The 23927-nt window shown below is 39.1% G+C and overlaps 1 protein-coding gene and 1 pseudogene across 2 annotated transcripts; both read left to right on the forward strand.

The window, feature by feature from the left end:
- On the forward strand, positions 1-8513 carry LOC103717933 (uncharacterized). 2 transcript variants are annotated; one of them, XR_605755.5, is made up of 4 exons: positions 1-743; positions 860-938; positions 7488-7608; positions 7694-8513. XR_605755.5 is itself a non-coding variant. In XM_088723564.2 (2 exons), exons 1-2 carry the CDS (start codon positions 388-390, stop codon positions 918-920), a joined length of 417 nt encoding a protein of 138 aa, XP_088579690.1. In that variant the 5' UTR covers positions 1-387; the 3' UTR covers positions 921-3911. The 2 variants fall into 2 exon arrangements, 1 of the variants encoding a protein (XP_088579690.1); XM_088723564.2 differs by lacking the exons at positions 7488-7608; positions 7694-8513 and having other exon boundaries at positions 860-3911.
- A 9898-nt stretch (positions 8514-18411) lies between these two features.
- On the forward strand, positions 18412-18509 carry LOC148703201 (small nucleolar RNA R71; annotated as a pseudogene).
- Positions 18510-23927: the final 5418 nt, after the last annotated feature.

Here is a 23927-nt window from a genome sequence, read left to right on the forward strand (position 1 = left end):
GGAACCATCCATCTCCCTGTACCTTTTTTTTAAGTTTTATTTTTTCTACTTTGCGTTTTAACCTTCGGCTGACCCACCTCATGAGTACCAGCACTCCATAAAAGCCGAAAGGCTGGCCGCCCACAGTTGGGGTCAGTCTTTACACCACAAACAAACCATGGCCCATCCATCCCCTCTCCAACCCACAGCCCCACCTTCCTTCGAGTGCCAACCGTCCTCCAATTCAAAGGGAGTCATCATTTGGCACCTGCCAACTTTTGATATGACACCCAGCTCCCCTTTCCCCACCTGAACAGCCCTTCCAAAACTCTAGCCATGCTCTAGAGCTAATCAGGACACTGCAGAGAGAGAGAGAGAGGGAGAGAGGTGGCCAAAACAACAGTAGTCATGGCAACCTCAGGGGAGAGCAGGTGCACCTCCCTTGTGTGCTCTTGTTATGCACCAGTTAAGTATCACAGTAGCAAGAGCATCGAGGGAAGGGATGGTACAAGGGGCAGTAAGGCTATAAGTGGGAAGAGAGCTGGTCATGCCAATGGCAAAGGTGCATCTCATAAGCCATGCATACAACCTCACCCTGTCCCTCTGAAGAGCAACCTTAAGAAACCAAACAGGGTGGGAGAGCAGCAGCAGCAGCAGCAGCTGCAGGAGGAGGAGGTGGTGACGATGAGGGATGGAAGGAGGAAAGTGAGCTGGTCTGATGCCCATGGCGGAGACCTTGCCCATGTTCAGGAGTTTTACTCAAGGTTCAAAGTTAGACAGACATTTTCTGGTTCTCAATTTGTTGTTCAACTACTGAACCAAACAATTTGTTTGATGTGGGTTGATGTGTTCTCTGATTTACTGTTCTGAATCTTTGTAGTGTGCTGGAGGAGGGGGAGTTTAAAGGAGTAGGAGGGTCTTGCGTTTGTGTCATTCAGTGAAGAAGGTGGCCAGAAGAGGTAACGCTATATGCGTCCCTAATTGTTCATTTTGTAGAGAGTTTTGGGGATGTTCTGGATGAGAACACTCACAAGCACAGAAGAGATTTTATTTGATTACACTGGTTGAGCACATCACATCCTATCAGAATCAGCTACTTGCCAATTTATAGCAGGATGGCATGGAATGCTAAATTCAGCTGATTGATTACAGCATAGATCTTGTTATTGATGTGAAAAGCAACAACGCAGGCTTTCTTTTCCGAAAATAAACAAAAAAAACTGACAAAAAAACAAATTTGTGCACGCCATCTCTCTTGCCATTTATTTATTCATTCATTCATTCATTTCTTTTGCATTAAATTCTGAACAAAATTCTCATCCACCTTTTATTACTGGAGCCTCCTTAAATATTTGGTGCACATGTGTGTTTCATCTCAATCAGTTCTCCATGACTTTATTCCCAATCAACATTATAATTAATTCTCCTCTGTCTTATTCATTTTTTCGACATATGATCCTTAATGCTATAAATGGTCGGAGGAAGATGGAATAAAGCAAGTACATGAGAAATTGTTTCTCTTATAAGCAGGAGCCCTCATCATCTAAATTTCTGTTCATCTGCATGTACCATCAAAAAATTAGAGTTACGAGACCAATTCCATTGCTACTAATGACTTCTGATCTCAAAATGCTTTTGTACAGATTCTCCACTTCATACCACCTCTTCCAGAGGGCTTCCATCTATTGCAGTTGAATATTATAAATCATGCCCTCAATTTTTTTGTGTCGGCTTCTTGCATATAATGTTGTACGGACATAGGAAAATATCTATCCAGGCATTGTTGTTTTTGATAAGTGTTGCTAGTAGCTTGCTTACTGCACAAACCACAAACATGCATCGCGATATAATTATAGAGGAAAGTTTTTTTTTTAATATTCAAAATTTGCTCTAATATCAATTTTATTGACACATACCTGCACATAAATTGGGTATCGTAACACTATAATGGTGTACACTATGATATTAACTAGACTTTGTGATGGATGAATTATTTGCTGAGGTTCAAGTGTGAGCAACAGCAGAAGCAGATGGATCGAGGTATGATAGAATTGCTTGCTGATGTTAGACAATGATGTATTTACTGATAGGCCCCATTTTAGTGGATAATGGAACTTCTGATACCACTGGATACATAAGGTGTAAATAAGTGATTAAACAATGGCTATAGTAAAATGAGGTTGCTCAAGAATAATTTACTCTAGTTGAGACTCAAAAATTTGTGATTGGCCGAAGAAGGAATACCTACATTAGTTGCAGTTACTGTGAAAAGGAACCATCAGAGTTGATGGAAGCCAAGCTTCATATAACAGCATTGTTGCTGAATTTTTTTTGTTACTAGCTTGCACCAGCCAATTTCTTGTTCATGGTCACAAGACTCACAACCAATGTAAGGGTTCTAAAGTCAGGTCATACTGACACTTGCAAAATTATAATCACCACTGACCAGGGATGTTATAGTCGAGCCAACTCAACTCACTAACAAAAGGCAATGATAGTGGTGAAATCAGGTAAACTGACAAAGTATCAAGCTGCTGAAATGCCAAAGGTGTCCAAAGGACGCCTAGAACCCCACAAAAATATCTAATATTTTCTCGATGCTCTTAAATAGGACAGATAAGCTGCAAAGATGCACAAGCACTATCATATATGGAAATGTGAGATGTGCCAAATGACCAGGGATGTTATAGTCGAGCCAACTCAACTCACTAACAAAAGGCAACGATAGTGGTGAAATCAGGTAAACTGACAAAGTATCAAGCTGCTGAAATGCCAAAGGTGTCCAAAGAACCCCACAAAAATATCTAATATTTTCTCGATGCTCTTAAATAGGACAGATAAGCTGCAAAGATGCACAAGCACTATCATATATGGAAATGTGAGATGTGCCAAATGACGTGGAACATTTGGTAGGTAAAACGAAGTACAAGAAAATTTGAGGCTCAAATAATAGCAGATAATCATCAAAGTAGTGTAGTTCTCTTGAATGATTAGCAATATGGCTGAACACAAACTTCCATAAAGAGAATTGAGGGATTTTAAAAGGATTCTAGAGGACTCAAGAAAACTTGGTAACATAGTTTAGAAGTTCCTTTTTTAAAGGTTGTCTTGCCTCATTTCTTGACATGAGGCAACTAAAAATGCCTTGAGGCTGATGGGTGAGGCTAAAAAGATGAGATATGCATGACATCATAGAGAACATCATGTGACATGCATAATTTATATGTTGCACCTTTATGCAAGCATACCTGTTAGGCTTTGGTTACATTCATCATTAATAAAAGAAGCGATGTAGCCTTCCTAGTCACAAATTTTATGGAAAAGTTATGGCCAAACAACGGCAAGAACTGACTTGGTTGATGGTCAAGGGATCTGCGCATTGTTATCAGAATGAACCAGAACAAGCTAAAACGAGTATAACTTCCGATCATTAGAATTGCTATTATGACCCCAACTGGAATAGGCATTTAGAGCTATGCAAGCTACCAATAAACAAAATCTGTTGACCTGAAAGCCTGAAAATCTATCGTTTTGAGTTCAATAGAAACCCAGAAGTACAAATTTATTGTTTTCAGAAATTTCAATTCTCTTACAAATTTATATCTGCTTCTGGAACATGAGTGGCCAAATTAACTGGGACAATAAGAACCAAGGAACCATAAGTTTTCCATAAATTCTAAACCAACAGATAATTCTAACGACAAACCGTATAAAACAAGGTTACACATAGGTAACCTTGGGGACAATGTCCATGTGCATGGCGGGTGGCCTATGACCTATTTTCTTTGTGGATATTTGCATGGGTTGCTTGTTAGTTTAGAATCACTCAATTTTATTTTGTTCATGGTTTAGAGTGGCACTTGAAATATGAAGAGAAACAGGAAGAGAAGGTTTCAAGAGCATACATGATACCATAATTTAATAACCCATGATTCCAAGGTCCGCCGTACCGGTCCAGCCGGCGTACCGGGTTCGCACCGGTACGGGCTCCAAACCGGCCGGTACGGGCCCGAACCGGCCGGTACGCACCCGTACCGGCCGGTTCGGATAAAAAACCGGAAAATACCGATTTTTTATCCGTTCCGGTACCGGTCCACGGCCGGACCGGTACGTACCGGCCGGTACGGGCCGGTACGGCATTCCATGCATGATTCTTTCTTTTGTTTTTCCATCATATTGTTATGGATGTTGTAAATGCTGCTAAAATGCCAAATATGTGAAAGAATCTGTTATTGAACATTTTAAGCTTTATACAGTTCAGTACACATTGCCAGTTTGACACTAATTCAATGCAAACCACTTAATCATGCAATTTTGAATATTTCCCATCAAATTTTGTTATTTTATGCACATATTTTTATCCTTAAACATGTTTCTTCCACTTGTTTTTTTATTATATTTTATTTCTCCTGGCACACCTCTTGTATCATGGAAATCTATAAGACCGGCATCTTAACAACTCGAAGTTTGTCTGTTGCTTTATTTTGAATTCAAAATCTTTGTTCTCTGCCCACTTTAGCATCAGCCAACAGATAGAATTGCCAAAAAAAAAAAGCACCCAAGTATTACTAAAGTCTCCCATGCTTCAAAACCAGTGGATGATTGACATGTAAAGTGAAGGGTAAAAGGGTTGCTTATTACAAGTAAATTATTAAGGCATAATATATGTTGTTGAACCCTTCCTAATACCTGAAGGTTTTGGGTTCTAGTGGTTAGTTAACTGAAACCAAGCTCAAACAACTAGAACAAAATCAAATCAGATGGCATGATGGAAGGAGACGCATCAAAACAGGCTCAATCAACTCAAGAAAATGTGCTGTGGATTGAGAAGGCTAAGATGGCATGAGCAACCAAGATCTGTGAAGAGCAAATGCTCATTGACAAGAATATATATACATATATACATATATACATATATACATATATGCATATATATACATATACATATATATACATACATATATATGTACATATATATACATACATATACATACATATATATACATACATATACATACATACATATACATACACATACATACATATACATACATACACATACATACATATACATACATACACATACATACATATACATACATACACATACATACATATACATACATACACATACATACATATACATACATACATACATATATATACATACATACATATATATATACATACATATATATACATACATACATATATATATACATACATATATATACATACATACATATATATATATACATACATTATATATATATATATATATATATATATATATATATATATATATATATATATATATATATATATATTGCACGGAATTGCTATTGTTTATACCCAAACCCAAACTCACTCTCCCAAACCAGATCAGAGGTGGAATTGAGAATTTAGAAAAGCTCTATACCTGCAATATAAAGCTTGAAATTGACTTTAAAGAGACAAAGGTATTGGTTACGTTACCATTCTTTAGTCAAAAAATATGTTCTTCTGTTATAATGCTTCATTTGGAAAACTTGAATCCTTGCTACAATCAATTAGGTCCTTTGACCAATTTCAAACTTCGGTGAATCTCCTATGTGCAATTCAACCTCTAACATCATGAGAAACCACAATGAATCATGTTGCAGGGCAAAGCTTGTTGCAGAACCATGAGAAAATCCAATTATCAAATTAGGGCCTGTTTGGGTAATCCAGTAGGATTGGGCGAGATTTCTAGTGGATTCGTGGATTAGATAGCCCATTTTGTGCATGGCCCATATCAATCTAACACCCCCTGCCCGTATCTTGAGGGAGGAAAGAAAGACTTGAATGGGTCTTTCTTTTTCCCTGCGGGAATGCACTGCCTGAGATCCAATTAATGTGGGATGGGCTAGGCATGTTATCCTTTAATGCTGGAAATCCTGCTCGCAATCCCATGGATCAGACAAGATTCTCCAAAGAGGCCCTTAATGTTTCATATATCATCATATCGGGTTAATGAAAGCAAACCATGGGCGTTACAAGAGATCTTGTGCCATGTTACATGAAAATGATAGTTGGGAAGGTAATGAATGCATCATCTACTAATAAAGGCAATAGCCAACATATGTATAAAACACTAAGAATTGGGAGACTATATTAGTATCAATACCACAATAAAAACAATACGAAAAGTAGCATGGGTATGTAATTATACATCTAACAGTCTTTATTTTACAAACAATAGCAAAGAGAATACTTAATTGTAAATTGATTCGTGTCCACTTTGTAAGGCAATTATTGTCTTCGAAGTAGCACATAAACAGAAGTGATCCAACTCTAAGATCAATTCCAATTCGACTACAAAGAGGAAGCATTCTATATTTTTCTTTTGAGAGATAGAGAGGGAGAGCCGCCCACACTATTAATTACCCAGGCCTAAATACTTGGGTATGCATCACGCAAGACTTGAACCCAGAACATATAGTTGCTAAGCGTTCTAGACATTGAGTTGTATTGTGAAAATGGGGCCTACTTGTGGAGAAGACTCCCCCTGACTCATTATAATAGGAGACAACATCCTAGGACTGCTTAGGTTGTTATCTGATATATGCATTCCAAACAGAAAAACAATAAATTTTAAAGCAAGCTCTTTTTTCAATGTTCTTGCGATAACTAATGGCCAGTGATGGTATGTAAATAATATTTCCACCTGTCATGTTTGCTGAATGCAATCTGCATTGTCTTCTAAAAGTCTGCATCAGGTTGCTTTATAGATCGGGTTAAAGCCATCTTGCCTTATAAACTTCAACAGTGTGCACCAACAGCCTTGGATGAAAATTTCACCTGTTTGATATTTGGAGTGGGTAAACAGGAAATTAGACCATTAATTTTCTTCTTTCAATTAAAGTAAAAAATGCACTTTAATACGTTTCATGTGCTCTTGGAATATTAGATTTTGAGTTATATGGGTTGTCATTGGCTGTCAAACCTTATCTAAAATGATCCTTTACTTAAATGTGATTTCAACAAAATGATTATGCCACTGAGAATACTAAAGCACAATCAGCTAGACTATCCATGTTAATGTGCTGTCTAATTTTAGCAAATCAGAGAATCTCCAATGGCCTGCATCATTTTGTAACATATCATGTATGATTACCAGAAAGTTCGGAAAAAAAGAGACATTATTGCACTTCCTGATAACTAGAATGTCTATGATAACTAAGGTGCAACTCAAAAAATTCATCTGTGGATGGGAGTGCTGCAAGTGACTGCCCTTCAAGAAACTAAAAAAAAGTCATATATGAAACTTCATTATCTTGTCATAACATTTGCTGTTTGCCATTTACCTGCATATTTAGGGGTTTTGAGTGCTCCTCTTTCCTAAATAATTTATGGAAGATTGGCCAACAAAAGGACACTCTGATGGAAAATATCTTGAAAATCATTTGCAGTGGAATAAATAGGCTCTTCTTTCATTGCTGCCATCATACATCTGTTGAATTTTTGTTTTCTTTTACTGTCAATTTCAGATTGGCCATCAAAAGGAAGAGTGCAACACATCTAAAACTGTCAAGTGACAAAGAAAAGCATCATTCCCTCGCCAACGGAAATTCTGAAGATAACAAGCTGCTGATGGACAGGATAAAATAGGTAAAGATAGGCCTCCTTGATAATTGTGTTTCAAGCTAGTTTAAAGGATGACTGCTGGCTTACTTCTTGTATATAATTTTGACAGATGCTGCGGCGGTTCATGGGAGGATTTACTTCAAGTAGGCAATGGCTTACAAAAGCTATGCCCCCCCATGGAGCCTTTCTGACCAAAAACTGACCCTGGTTTGATGGGAAAGAAAGTGTTGTTGTTGTACAGGTTATTATGCAAATGTGTGAAGTAGTCCTGAAGGATCCAACTGATCATGTCATTCTAGCATTAGCATCCTGATCAGCTGTGAGGCTCTTGTGTCCCAGATATCATTGATGGTTGTGCAGGAAAACTTGGATGACATTTTCATAAATTGCAGCATTCCAAGGGTTTGTTAAATGGTGCAAAAATAAAATTGTTCTCCCAAGTGCAGGAGAATCGCACAAGTAGTAAAATCTCGGGAGTCCGAGGTCGAATCCTCAGGGAACGATCTATAGATTATTAGCGTAATTTTTAGATGTAATTTTCAGTTAAATAAATTTGTGGATTAAAACGATGTTTTGGTTTTCAGAAATTAAATGCAAAGAATAATAAACAAAATTCAATGAAATAAAGATGGTAGGGATCTGGAATCCCCCTTGATGATATTGCATCCAAGGAATAAACTCTATGGTTCTTGATTAAAGATTAAATGTAGGATAGATCTAATCATGGTATATGTTTCATGAACATATGAACTCAATTTCTAAGCATCCGTCGTGCTTTCTACGTCTACGACGAATCAAATACTAAAGTAATCCATATATCAATAATCATAATCCATTAAAGATCTATCTATGAAATAACTACGCATGAATCAAGAACATATCAATAAATATAAACCATTGAAAGCAAAAGTTTAGAGTTTACTTCAAAGAGTAATACATCAAAGGTTCCTCCATCGCCCTCCCTAAGAAATTAGCCGCTCATTGAAAACATTAATCCCCCTTTCATTTTCTTTCTTTTTTTTCTCTTTTCTTTTTTCGGAAACAGAGTGTGCTCTGTTTCCCTTCTCTGTTTTTTCGATGGGCAGAATGAGAGATGATCCGTTTTAGCCGAGGGAGCCCTCTTATAAGCTGCTATGAGTCCCTGATCCCACGGAATACGTGGAGATGCCGAGTATTCCGGACGCGAGAAGGCCGATTGCGGATTCCAACAGCTGGGAAGTTGATCACGCACGGCTGATTACTTGCTAATTCGGGAGAGGCGTGCGTTTGTGAGAAGCTCGGACGTGGACGGCAGGGCTTGGAATTCGGATGACACGCTTGGAGAAAGGCTGTGAATGCGGAAGATTAGATCACGGATCCTCGCATGCGGATGGAAGATCGCAGCACCTTGGATGCGGGAGAAGCGGACGCAAATGGCTGGATCGCGATTGCGGGATCTGAGGATGCTGGAACGTGTGGACTGCAAGATCTGGGAACTGCTGAAGATCGATTGAAGGAGGTTGAACGCGGAAATCTCGGGATGTTGGGATCTCATGCTGAAGATGAAGCTTGGACCGCTGGCGTTTGGGATTTGAATGGCTGGATCGAATGCAGGAGATGGGGCGCGGACGAGTGCTGGATCATCGCCAAAGGAAGCTGAGACGCGTGGGAGGATGCTTGGCGGACGGCTAGGAGGAAGAAGTGTGGATGCGGGGGTGACGGCTGGGATGAACTCCAAAAGCCTTTGAAATGGGGGAAAGAAGAGAATGCTCATTTCTTCCACGCAGACGGAGACGTTGAATAGATGCCGGCTTGCAGAAGACTGAAGCTGCGACGAAGTAGACGGCTGAACTTGACCTCCTCCTAGTGTGCAAATCTTTCTTTTCGATTTGTTCTAGTTCAATGTTTTGACGGGGTCACCCCCATAATACGCTAACTTGGGGACTTCTTACTCCAGCTGTTCCAAGAGTCTCCGCTAGTTGAACCGCGTCTAGTAGACGACCTCTTCCGCTCATCCCATGCGGTTGGCTGGTCACCTATAGTGATACATCTTTTTGAACCCAATGTGCATTTTACCTTTGATTTCCGATCACCTGCACCTCACAAAAATATAATATTAATGCGGCAATTTTATCATTATTTGTTAGCAATAATACTAATTTAAGTGATGTATAGATCACACTTTTGTGCTCTCATCACACCCCCCAACTAGCTTATTGCTAGTCTCTAGCAATTAATGAGCAGATAATAGAATGAGAGTGTAAAAGGTATGGTTTAACCTATGACTTTTTATTCAAGCTAAACATATAAAACTAAGATATGTACTCACTTTCGTAGGAATCACGATTGCACTTAGCACGTGCAACAAGCCGTTAAACCCCTAGGTTACCCTAGTGGACGAGTGTTGTCTCGTGAGGGTTTTCAGAGATGTTACCCACAAACATCATGAATTATATGACATGAGATTCTAATAAAAATATGAAATAAATCTTAAGCTAATACACATGTAATTAATTGATATATATTTTCAAGCATGGCAACTGTCAAGGCAAGAAAATATGAAAATGTAGTGTGCATAAAATAGCATGACTTTCTCAGAGTACTAATACCTCCACCACAACAGGGTACCGCCTGAGTTTTAGGTGCACTACTCAAGTTCACAAGTATTTTCTATAATTTGTTAGAACCTGATCCATCAAATTTTCAGAATATCACATGTTGTCTAAATTTGTCAAGAATGGTTTGCAAGTAAAGAAAGAGCTATCAATCCCAACTAAACAACCCGGGTACACAGAGGTCCAATACAATGGAGTCAAACCAGCCATTACCACATGTCACTAGGTTCAGCCTAACCAACTCATTCATGCTTATTTTTATTTCATTTTTTTTTTCAATACATATGACAACTACAGCTATCCAACCCCATTAGGCTCTAGTAAGGTCCATGTAGCGAGCTTTCAGCCAATGACCCCCGATCCAGTTGGCTCAAGACATTAGGTGAAACACCCCTCGGACTTAATTACTCGAACCAGACTACGCCACGAGGCCAGACTTGTCATTATAAGTATTATTATTATATATATATATATATATATGCAAGAAAAGAGATGGTAGACTGAACCATATAGATATTTTTATTATATATGTGACTGCATCGTGACTATAGGTCAGCCAAGGTCGGATCATAAGGCACCTAAGTAATCTAGTCTGGATATTCAACCTCTATCTTTATGTGAAAACCAAATCATGAACCTTATGGTACGAACAAGGATACTCGTACTTCTTTTACGGATAAGGCTAACAAAAATGCAGTTAACAAATGTGAACTCCTGAGGCTTTCCTATTGTCATTAAGTACACGTGTGGGGATCTAATAATAGGTCTCTGATCAATCATAGTATGCATGTGTTCCTTGCCTTAATAGTTGCACAAACTCAATATGAAAATACATGTGCATTTGCTCAGAAAAGAAAGTAATAGAATAAATCAAATGCAAAAACAAGTTTTTTTTTTTTTTTTGATCAAAATATTTCCCTCCCTCCAACTTAAACATTGCATTGTCCTCAATGTAAAAGATACAGAAAAAATTATATATGAGAGACAATAGAGAAAATGATAGAGAGAAGAAGAATACCTTGAGCTGTTGATATCCAAAAAAGAAGACCTACAAAATAAGAAAAAAACTAGAAATAAAAGAAAAAAAATTGAATTCTAACTAATATACACATACCTTGGCCGTCATGCTCAGTCATAAGAAGGCTCCTCCAAGGGAAAGGAGTCCTCTTCATCTGCAAAATTCTCCAGAAAAGGTTTTAATCTGTGTCCATTTACCTTAAAAATTGTGCCATCTTGTGGATTTTCAATTTCAACTGCCCCGTGTGGAAAAACAGTTTTTACAATGAAAGGACCTATCCATCTTGATCGTAACTTTCCAGGAAACAGATGTAAGCGGGAGTCATAACAAAGAACTTTTTGTGCAGGTTCAAAAGATTTTCTTAGAATTAATTTATCATGCCTAATTTTCATTCGTTCTTTACAGAGTCTAGCATTGTCATACGCATCCCGACGAATTTCATTCAATTCACTTAATTGTATTTTTTGGGCTAAACCAGCATCTGACAGTTCAAAGTTTAATTTTCTAATGGCCCAATACGATTTATGCTCTATTTCAACAGGTAGATGACATGCTTTTCCATAGACTAGCCGATACGGGGACATACCAAGAATAGTTTTATAAGCAGTACGGTAAGCCCACAATGCGTCAGAAAGTTTTAAAGACCAATCTTTGCGTGATGGATTCACCGTTTTCTCTAAAATTCGTTTAATCTCCCGATTAGCTAACTCAACTTGGCCACTAGTCTGCGGGTGATAAGGAGTTGCAATTCTATGAGTGATACCGTACTTTCGTAACAGGATCTCAAAAGGTTTGTTACAGAAATGTTTTCCCCCATCACTGATTATAACCTTGGGCATCCCAAATCGTGAAAAAATATTTTCTTTTAGAAATTTCAAAACAGGTTTGTGATCATTAGTTCTACAGGCAACAGCTTCTACCCATTTTGACACATACTCAACACCAACTAAAATATACTCATGGCCAAAAGATGGTGTAAACGGACCCATGAAATCAATACCCCACATGTCAAAAATTTCAATAGCAGTAATGGGCTGAAGAGGCATCATTTGCCTACGAGTTAGACTTCCAATACGCTGACATGGGTCACATGTCCTACAGAACTCGTGGGCATCTTTAAATAGTGTAGGCCAATAAAAACCACATTGCAACACCTTAGCTGTCGTTTTCTTAGATGCAAAGTGTCCTCCACAAGCACTGGCATGACAAAAAGAGAGTACACTTTGTATCTCATGTTCCGGAATGCATCTTCTAAAGATTTGATCATTGCAATACTTGAACAAATAAGAAGCATCATAATAATAATTTCTTACTTCACGCAAGAAATTATTCTTATCATTCGATCCCCAATGCTCCGGCATCCGGTTAGTGACAAGAAAGTTTGCAATATCAGCATACCATGGCATAGTAGAAAGTGCAAACAATTGCTCTTCAGGGAACGAGTCCTTGATGGGCAACTGTGGCACCGAATCATTAAAAACTAGCCGTGATAAATGGTCAGCAACCACATTCTCTACTCCCTTTTTATCTTTGATAGTGATGTCAAATTCTTGGAGTAGAAGTATCCATCGTATTAAGCGTGGTTTAGCCTCTTTCTTATCCAGTAAATATTTTAGCGCTGCATGATCTGTAAAGATAACAATAGGAGCACCAAGGATATAAGAGCGAAATTTGTCTAATGCAAATACTACTGCAAGCAATTCCTTTTCAGTGGTGGTGTAATTTATTTGAGCATCATTTAAAGTTTTGCTTGCATAGTAAATGACATATGGCTTATTATCCTTGCGTTGTCCTAGGACAGCTCCTATCGCATAGTCACTAGCATCGCACATGATCTCAAAAGGTAATGACCAATCGGGTGGTCGCACGATGGGTGCAGTGCTAAGCATAGACTTCAACTTTTCGAATGCCTTTTGACAGGTTTCGGTCCAATTGAACGGTGTATCAAGGGATAGGAGGTTACATAATGGTCGGGCTATGACACTAAAGTCCTTGATGAACCTCCTATAAAATCCGGCATGACCCAAAAATGATCTAACATCTCTAACCGTCTTGGGTGCAGGTAGCTTAGCGATTAAGTCAATCTTAGCTCTATCAACTTCCATGCCCTTCGATGAAACAATATGTCCTAGGACAATTCCCTTTGGCACCATGAAGTGGCATTTCTCCCAATTCAGTATCAGGTTCTTTTCTATACACCGAGCTAAGACAGCTTGTAAATGTAGTAAACAATCATCAAAAGAATCGCCAAAAACAGAAAAATCATCCATGAACACTTCCAAAAACTTCTCGTTCATGTCTTCAAAAATACTGAGCATCTTTGAAATGTTATAGGTGCATTATATAACCCGAACGGCATCCGACGGAAAGCGAATGTACCAAAAGGACAAGTGAAAGTAGTCTTCTCTTGATCTTCTGGTGAAATCTCGATTTGGTAGTATCCGGAATAGCCATCGAGAAAACAATAAAAATTATGTCCTGCAACTCTTTCCAAAACTTGGTCTAGGAAGGATAAGGGAAAGTGATCTTTCCTAGTGACCAAATTCAATTTTCGATAGTCAACACACATGCGCCAACTCGTGGGGACACGAGTCGGGACTAACTCACCCTGCTCATTTTTGACTACCGTCAGACCTGCTTTTTTGGGCACGACTTGAGTAGGACTTACCCACTTGCTATCGGAAATTGGGTAAATAATACCCACGTCAAGCAACTTGAGGACTTCCGCTTTAACCACATCTCTCATCGTAGGATTCAACCTGCGTTGCATTTGCCTTGTGGTTTTGGCATTATCCTCCAAATATATCTGGTGCATGCAAATTAAAGGGCTAATCCCCTTCAAGTCGGCAATAGACCATCCTAAAGCTTCTTTATGATTCTTTAGAACACCAAGTAATTTTCTTTCTTGGGCATGATCCAGATCAGATGAGATGATTATAGAAAATGTGTCCTCGGATCCAAGAAAGGCATACTTGAGTTCCTTCGGTAAAGGTTTCAACTCGAGCTTAGGTGTTTGTTCATGGGATGGTACTATCTTTGCTTTTAGAGGTGGCAACTGTTCAAATTCCTCTATTCTCGGTCTCCACCCATTGACCATCATAACATCCGAATTATGTAACCCAGGTGGGACCACATCATTAGCAGTACCTTCAGAACACCAATCTATCAAACCATTGTCGGCCGATTTAGTAAATGTTTCTTTTAACAAATATTCTTCCGCAATGGTTTCAACCCATTCAACTTCTTTACTTTCTTCATGATCACTGGGTTGTTTACCTATACTGAAGACGTTCAGTTCCAAGGTCATATTGCCAAAAGAAAGCTTCATGACACCATTCCTACAATTGATCAATGCATTAGAAGTTGCAAGGAATGGACGTCCTAAGATGACCGAAATCTGAGATGGTGAATTGGAAGCCGGATGTGTGTCCAGTACGATAAAATCAACAGGAAAATAGAACTTGTCTACTTGGACCAACACATCTTCAATAATCCCTCTAGGGACCTTCACTGACCTGTCAGCTAATTGTAAGGTCACAGTTGTTGGCTTCAACTCACCCAAACCGAGTTGCTCATATACCGTATATGGCAACAAGTTCACACTCGCTCCTAAATCTAGCAATGCTCGCTCAATCCTAAAATTGCCAATGATGCACGAGATAGTTGGGCAACCTGAATCCTTATATTTAGGAAGAATGTTATGCTGTAAAATTGCACTCACATTTTCAGCCAGAAATGCCTTCTTCTTGACATTTAAACGACGCTTGACAGTGCACAAATCTTTTAAAAATTTTGCATAGGAAGGCACTTGTTTTATTGCATCAAGAAGAGGTACATTGATTTTTACTTGCTTAAAAAGCTCAAGAATTTCAGAGTTTGGTTCAAGCTTTTGCAAGGGCTTTAATCTTTGTGGAAATGGTGCAGGAAAAGGACATTCAATTTTTTCAGTAGATGTTGGTGCTTCAGTTTCTTCATTATCCTTTTCTTTTGTCTTTAAAGGGTCAGAATCAGGTATGGCTTGAGTTTGTTCTGGGACTGGTCGGTCAATAACTTTTCCACTTCGCAAAGTTATTATACTCTTTGCTTGCTCTTTATGCGAAGTTGAAGATGATGCATTGCTACCGCCGTAGACTTGAGGATTAGGTTGTGGTTGAGCTGGTAGCTTACCTTTCTCTTGAGCACTTAAAGCAGTGATCAGCGTTGTCAGTTGATTTCTTAATTCATCATTGATTTTAGCTTGACCTTGCATGAAAGATTGCAAAGTTTCTTCGAGACTGGATTTTTGAGGGGGTGCATGTGCATAATGAGGGTGCGGAGGTGGAGGAGTTGGGTTATATACTTGTTGAGGTTGGTCATTCCTCCACCTGAAATTTGGATGGTTCTTCCATCCAAGGTTGTAAGTACCCGAAAAAGGATTATTGAAAGATTTTTGATAGGTATTCATAACATTGGCCTGATCGTGCAAGACTTCCTTGAATGCGGGTATTGTGGGGCAATCAGTGATGAGATGGCCAGGCATCTCGCAAATCCTACAACACTCGCTGTTATGTTCTACGGTCTTGACGGGTTCAATCCTTCTAAGTTCAATTTCCTCTACCTTCCTAGTAAGGGCTGCCATTTTAGCCTGAATATCATCCTGAGTATTCAGGTTGTAAAGGCCCCCATGTGGAATGCTAGTAGGCTTAGGCAAAGGTTTATTCACTCTATCCCCTGTATCCCATAATTGTGCAGTCTCTGCGAGAGAGTCTAAATAGTCCCATGCCTCATCGGGTTGCTTTTCCAGAAATAGACCATTGCACATAGTCTCTATAAATTGTTTCAATTGTGGAGACAACCCTTCGTAAAAGAAACTAATGGTTCTCCATGTTTCAAATGTTAGATGTATGCCCTAGAAGCCAATTTGGCTGACACATTGTTGATTCTAGGGACATAATTTTGTACTTGACTATTTATTATTGAATAAATAAAAGGCATCTTTTCATTCATATTGTTTATGTGTCTATGAATCGTCCAAGAAATTAATAAGATGATGATACATATTCTCAAGAGTTGAGAATTTGAGCCATGTATCATTGGTGATTAATTTCTAAATGCTCCTGATCAATGGATCATCACGAGGACGGTGATCGATCCGATCAGTGCACAGATCACTTTCCTTCTGGATGGACGAGACTTGAGTCCACAGTGTAGGGACACTGAAGTGATAGTGCAGGTGCTTGTTAGAGAACAAGGGTACTGAGCGTGACCAAGACAAGAAGTCACTTGGATGTCTATCCACTCGTCAGTGACTTGCTTGATGTTGCAGTAGTGTGACTGGTCCTTTGACCTGCGGTGCTTCGGCTACTCACAGTGAGGTTATTGTAGTTTGACTGCACACATACATGGTCTCTAGCCATATGGGTCCATGCAGTGTAGATTGGCTGCAGTAGGTTCACTGTAGGAGTAGGGTATGCACCTATAAGGAATCTATCGACCTTGATAGAAGAGGAGTGATCCTATGTGATTTGTTAGACTGAGTTCTAAGACCTTGGCCAGGGCAGTAATATAAAGTGGAAAAAGAGTTTTCCACTATCGAACTCAAGTCGAATAAATCTTGACATATGACAGACGATGGGGTTTGACGAGTTGTACATGACCTCCGTCCTGTAGGGATCCACGATAGTAGGACTGTATCACATGTTAACTGCACCTAGAGGTTCATCATTCCATTCTGCTGGGTAGCCACTACATGCTGCTAGGTGTCACTGGTGGATGGTGGGACTCATAGGGATTATCTCGATGATCGATAAACCCTAATGAGTTGAGTTGGAACCGTTCCAACCCATTGAAAGAAGTTTTCAATGATATAGTGATAGAGATCACAATATATCTCACTACCAGTCAGAATAAAACCTATGGGGTCACACACACTAGAAGTATTGACCGATCCGATGGTTGAAATCGTGATTAAGAATCACAAGTAATCAATTTGATTGATAAAGAAGTTGAAGAAGGAACAAAGGGAATTAATTGGACTTAAAACAAGAGTCCTACTTCGGATAGGATTCCTAGAGTCCCAATTGGATTAGGACTGGGAATCCTAGTTGGAGTAGGACTGGGATTCCTATTTGGAATAGGATTCCTCAATCCTAATGAGATTAGGAGATTTGAATCAAAATTGGATTCCTACTTGGAGTAGGATTCCTAGAAATCCTAATTGGATTAGGACTTTGGATTCAAATAGAGTCCTAATTGGATTAGGACTGAAATTAAATACATCCTAATTAGATTAGGATTCCTTAAGTCTAAATTAATTAATAATCTAATGAATCAACATGACTCCTAATTGGATTAGGATTGAAGAGTTCAATTGAGTCATGGTTCATTCAAGTCCTAATTGGATTAGGACTAGCGTAGATTGAACCCAATATGGTCAATCCTAATTAGATTAGGACTTAACCATAAGAGAGGCACCCAATCCTCTTTGGAAGAGGATTAGGGCAACACAAGAAGGAGGGATCACGCCCCTCCTCCTCTCCTTGTGTGCGACATGAAGAGAGGGGCCGGCGCCCCCCTTCCCTCTTTGGAAGATTGTCTTGGAGCTCCTAATTGTTAGGAGCTCCACTCCTTATAAAAGGAGGACTAGGGCCGGCCCCAAGGTAGTAGAGCCCTCTTCCTCCAAGCCGTGGCCACCCTCTCCCTCTCCACCCTTGGTTCAGCCGCCATCAGCAAAGGAAAAGAAGAGGAGGCGTCTCCCTCCTCTTGGTCTTCTTCCTTGGCTTCAGCGCGTGTGAAGAGAAGAAGGCTGCGAAGGGATTTGATCTTCTTCTTCTTCTTCAAGATCCTTCTTCTTCCTCCTCTCTAGTGCAATCAAGAGTTGATTGAAAGAGAGGACATCAGCCATCAAAGCTATCTTTGCAAGGGAGCTAGCACCCCGGTGAGATAGAGAGCTTGGATCGGATCCTGCTTCGTGTGGATACCCGTAGAGGCCGGACGTTTGAACGGCTTCAAGCGAACCCTCTTCCAAAACCACGAATTCAGATTTGCGGTGATCATCTACCCGCGCAAGGTGAAGATTTGATCTTCCTAATAGTTTTAAAAGTTTTAATTCTTACCTAATTACGAAAGGTCTCGAAACAACGTTCATGCGATGAACGTCGAACCCGTGCATGCCGATTCCGCTGCCATCTGAAAAATTTTTGAAATATCAGCGGCATGGGCGGGTTCCCAACATCAAACCCATGATGAGGAGAAGAGAGAAGCAAATCTTTAAATCTCTCCCAGCATTCATAAAATGTTTCATGGTCTTTTTGTTGGAAATTACTAATGTGCCTTTTCAAAAAGTTAGTCCTTTGTGCGGGAAAGAATTTTTTCAAGAATTCTCTTTGCATATCATGCCATGTTCCTAACGATCTTGGTCTCAAGGAGTTCAGCCATGTTTTGGCTTTATCCTTCAAAGAAAAAGGAAACAAGGTTAATTTAAGGACATCTTCCGATACATTTGGCACTCTAAATGTGATGCTAATTTCCTCAAAATCCTTAAGGTGAAGATAAGGGTTCTCGGATTCCATTCCATGATACTTGGGCAGCAATTGAATTACTCCTGGTTTGATTTCAAAGTGTCCTACGTTTTCAGGAATAATCATACATGAAGGTTGACTAGTCCTAGTGGGATGTAAATATTGTCGAAGTGTCATAACTGGGGGTCTACCTTCATCACCATGGTGACTTCCTACATCATCAGGAAAATTTGCCATCTCACAAGGTGTGAGATACTGCGAAGGAATTTCAAGGATGTGTCCTAAGGGATGATCTAAAGTTGTACGACTTAATCGACCGGTGTTGTCCCTATTCCAACTTAGCATACAAAATTTGATTAAAATTTTTTTTTTATGTTTTTTTGTAAATTTAATAATTTTTTTTAATTTTTTTTATGTTTTTTTTAAAAAAATAAATATAAATGTAAGTACCAACTAAAGATATCCTAAAACTACACCCTAAAACAAAAATCTATTCACAATCAAACATGCAACTAAACATTACACCTCAATTTCTAATGTTTTTCCTAAATTTCTAGACAGCTCCTAACTGGTTTGAAGAGGGCACCTAAGCCTCCAATCCGGTCTAATGAACCGAGTTGACCAGGTAAGCTCCCAGGTAAGTGGAGGGGTCACGATGCGTTCGCAAAGGTCCCACTTAAAACCCACTTGCCTCGAACAGATGAACTGTCTCCCTTATAGGGATAAAGCTTGCCTAGACATCAACTAAGCCACAGAGCGAAATTGGTGCAACTTTCGGTGGTCTTCATCCTATTGAGCTCGAATGTCCTTAGGGGCCAATGTCTAGTTGATTTTACTTAAGCTTAGGATATTTATGCAATGGGGTGATTTTTGGGCTAAGGACGAGTGATGAAATCCCGACCTTATCTTTTTAAATGAGTTCAGCCCTTAGAATATTTTATGCTGATGCCTTATACTATATGCAACAATCAAGAGATTTTTTTTTTTTTAATGTTTTATGACATGACATTAAATTTCATTGAATAAGTGATCAAGCAAATTATTTTTTTTTTTAAAAAATTTTATGAGTTGAAGTTTGAAACTTGAATTTTGATATTTGAATTTAAAATTTTAAGTTTTCTATTTTTTTAATTTAATTTTTAATTAGCAACAAGGGTTAATGAGATATGATAACAATAAAATTCTGATTCTAAAACAATTAAGTACAGAAAATTCAAAACAGAAAGCAGTAACGTTTCATATTAATATAATGGTCGTCAAAGTATCCGAATATCAATCAGACCGTTCAGATGAAAGAAACATGTGTCCTACAGCAGCCGACGAAATTTGAGTGCAAGCAGACGGTGGATTACTCAGATATCAGAGTTTGATGCAGACTGTGCAGGGAATAAAAAAACAGCAATAAAGATTTTTTTTTCTTTTTCGAAACAAAAAGACTAACTACTAAAGTACTAATTAAATCTAAAAATTATACTCATAAATCAGCCGTTCTCCGGCAATGGCGCCAAAAACTTGGTGCAAAAATAAAATTGTTCTCCCAAGTGCAGGAGAATCGCACAAGTAGTAAAATCTCGGGAGTCCGAGGTCGAATCCTCTGGGAACGATCTATAGATTATTAGCGTAGATGTAATTTTCAGTTAAATAAATTTGTGGATTAAAACGATGTTTTGGTTTTCAGAAATTAAATGCAAAGAATAATAAACAAAATTCAATGAAATAAAGATGGTAGAGATCTGGAATCCCCCTTGATGATATTGCATCCAAGGAATAAACTCTATGGTTCTTGATTAAAGATTAAATGTAGGATAGATCTAATCATGGTATATGTTTCATGAACATATGAACTCAATTTCTAAGCATCCGTCGTGCTTTCTACGTCTACGACGAATCAAATACTAAAGCAATCCATATATCAATAATCATAATCCATTAAAGATCTATCTATGAAATAACTACGCATGAATCAAGAACATATCAATAAATATAAACCATTGAAAGCAAAAGTTTAGAGTTTACTTTAAAGAGTAATACATCAAAGGTTCCTCCATCGCCCTCCCTAAGAAATTAGCCGCTCATTGAAAACATTAATCCCCCTTTCATTTTCTTTCTTTTTTTTCTCTTTTCTTTTTTCGGAAACAGAGTGTGCTCTGTTTCCCTTCTCTGTTTTTTCGATGGGCAGAATGAGAGATGATCCGTTTTAGCCGAGGGAGCCCTCTTATAAGCTGCTATGAGTCCCTGATCCCACGGAATACGTGGAGATGCCGAGTATTCCGGACGCGAGAAGGCCGATTGCGGATTCCAACAGCTGGGAAGTTGATCACGCACGGCTGATTACTTGCTAATTCGGGAGAGGCGTGCGTTTGTGAGAAGCTCGGACGTGGACGGCAGGGCTTGGAATTCGGATGACACGCTTGGAGAAAGGCTGTGAATGCGGAAGATTAGATCACGGATCCTCGCATGCGGATGGAAGATCGCAGCACCTTGGATGCGGGAGAAGCGGACGCAAATGGCTGGATCGCGATTGCGGGATCTGAGGATGCTGGAACGTGTGGACTGCGAGATCTGGGAACTGCTGAAGATCGATTGAAGGAGGTTGAACGCGGAAATCTCGGGATGTTGGGATCTCATGCTGAAGATGAAGCTTGGACCGCTGGCGTTTGGGATTTGAATGGCTGGATCGAATGCAGGAGATGGGGCGCGGACGAGTGCTGGATCATCGCCAAAGGAAGCTGAGACGCGTGGGAGGATGCTTGGCGGACGGCTAGGAGGAAGAAGTGTGGATGCGGGGGTGACGGCTGGGATGAACTCCAAAAGCCTTTGAAATGGGGGAAAGAAGAGAATGCTCATTTCTTCCACGCAGACGGAGACGTTGAATAGATGCCGGCTTGCAGAAGACTGAAGCTGCGACGAAGTAGACGGCTGAACTTGACCTCCTCCTAGTGTGCAACTGGGGTCGACCCATGCGGTTGGCTGGTCACCTATAGTGATACATCTTTTTGAACCCAATGTGCATTTTAGCTTTGATTTCCGATCACCTGCACCTCACAAAAATATAATATTAATGCGGCAATTTTATCATTATTTGTTAGCAATAATACTAATTTAAGTGATGTATAGATCACACTTTTGTGCTCTCATCATTAAATTACATAAAATCTTAGTCACTGACTTGATTTGCAATACCCACCATGGATGAATCTATTATCTGGTCACTCATATTACTCTTGAAAAATTGAATATAGTTTTTCATGGGTTTAGGCTAGTCTGATTTAATGATTTGGAAATTATGGATCGATGAATATGGCACAGTTGCATCTTTTACTACCTGAGCTACTAGATACTTGAAGAAAGCCACCTCGATGGAAAATGCTACCAAGTAAATCAGGCTGCAAACTTCATGGATAAGAGGCACTGGGCACGACAGACAGGCGCATTCGCTGTACGAGCATCGACAAAATATACTGTGACTTTATGCACCATGCCATGTCTTAGTCTAGGAAGTGAAAAAGGAAAAGGTGATACTGTGTACAATGGTTTTAGTCACCACCAAATTCAAACACCTGTAATCCTTATGGAGCTTTGCTGATTATAAGTCAAACTTCAGTCCTTCTCAACCTCCTCTCCTCTATTTATCTCTTCTTGAAGCATTTCTGTTGCTAGGGTTAGCGATGCCCCAATCCCCAGCTAGCACCAATATACGGAGGACGAATTTTTATTGACATGGTTTTTTAACCGTCATGGTTAATTACTTGATTTGACTGCAAGAAGCAAATGATAGCTGATATTTTTTTTTTTTACTTAAACAGAGCAGTAGGTTATGCGCTTTGATGGTACAACTTGCACTCATAATAGATCATTTAGGATATCTTAACGACCTTCTCTTTTATGACAATTTGGAAACTCCATTGCTTCTCCATTGCTTCAACTTGCCCCATTCCCAGTTCATAGGCAAAGGAGAAAATGTACAAGAAAGTACATAGCCAAAAAACTTAATTTCAAGCACATCTTGAGTTTGATACGTAGATGCAATCAATTAAGAAAATCGACCATACCCATGAGCACCAAAGCAACCCACAAGGCCACCCACCAGATATCTAAAATACAAGGGGATGTAACAACAGCATCCACTGCAGCATATCCTCCAAATTGTTGAAGCAAAATTCACCAAGAAAGCTGAGCATGACCCCGCAACATACTGTGAAAAGCTCGAACTCCAAAACAGAACTTCAATCACAGGAACCTTCTGAAAATGTGGCCATCAAATTTTAACTGATCTTCACAAAACTAGCCTGCTGAGAAACCGAAAATTTATTGCAGAACCAGCATACTTTTGTTTCACAAGAAAAACAGCAGCCTGAACTTGAGCATTCCTCCTCAAAGTTCATCATCTAATGGTCACCACATTTGGGGAAGTGTCCCTAGGAGCATCAACAACTTCCCTATTTGTTCCTTGCAGAGCATTCTGTGCTTCTGTCTTGCGGATCAGCATCTCAAGACATATCTAATCCACTCACACAGCTTACTGTTGAATGGGAGACTTATCACTTTATTTGATGTAACTCATATTCTATCAAAATCTATAAATTCAGGGGGCGCGTCTCATGTCCATCACGAGAAGTTGGGCCACCTTTCATTCATGGTGTGGAGAAGAAACAGGAAAAGGAAAATGCGTGGAAGAAAGGGTTAGCCACAACATAGAACTTACATGAAGGGGTGCTCTAAAAACTATTAAGTTTTAATATGCTAAATTTATAATAAATTTTTTTCCATGAATACCCTCATAAATATCAGATTTTGTATGAATATCCTTCCAAACTTGTTATTTGCATATATATACCTTCTTCGAACACTTATTTTGCTATTCTATTCTTTTTTTATTCTTGTTTTTGCATATATACCCATGCCATCTAACGCTGTTAAAAAATTAATGGTTTCAAATTAAAATAACTAAAATACTCCTAATAGGTAGACACGATCGCCCGCGGGATCGCGATCGTGAACGCCTGCGGGCGAACGTCTGCGGGATCACGATCGCGATCCCGATAGTAGGAAAAAAGACAGGAACAATAGCATAATTTCAAAATTTTATTTTATTTTTAATTAATATAAATATAATTTTTCTTAACATCATTAAAACAACTGTTATATTAAGATCATTTGTACAGTAATAAAGTTTTATAAAAATATACATGCAAATATCAATTTTGAAAGAATATTTATGCAAAATCTAAT

This window comes from Phoenix dactylifera, chromosome 6, assembly GCF_051530095.1.
Source record: "Phoenix dactylifera cultivar Ajwa chromosome 6, Ajwa_hap1_PhDact_Kaust_v1.1, whole genome shotgun sequence".
Taxonomy (NCBI): domain Eukaryota; kingdom Viridiplantae; phylum Streptophyta; class Magnoliopsida; order Arecales; family Arecaceae; genus Phoenix; species Phoenix dactylifera.

Excerpts from the sequence above, each read along its gene's own strand:
- LOC103717933 (XM_088723564.2), top strand. The coding sequence starts at position 388 with ATGGCAACCTCAGGGGAGAGCAGGTGCACCTCCCTTGTGTGCTCTTGT. Across the intron at positions 744-859 it reads GTTCAGGAGTTTTACTCAAG|TGTGCTGGAGGAGGGGGAGT; the intron begins GTTCAAAGTTAG and ends GAATCTTTGTAG.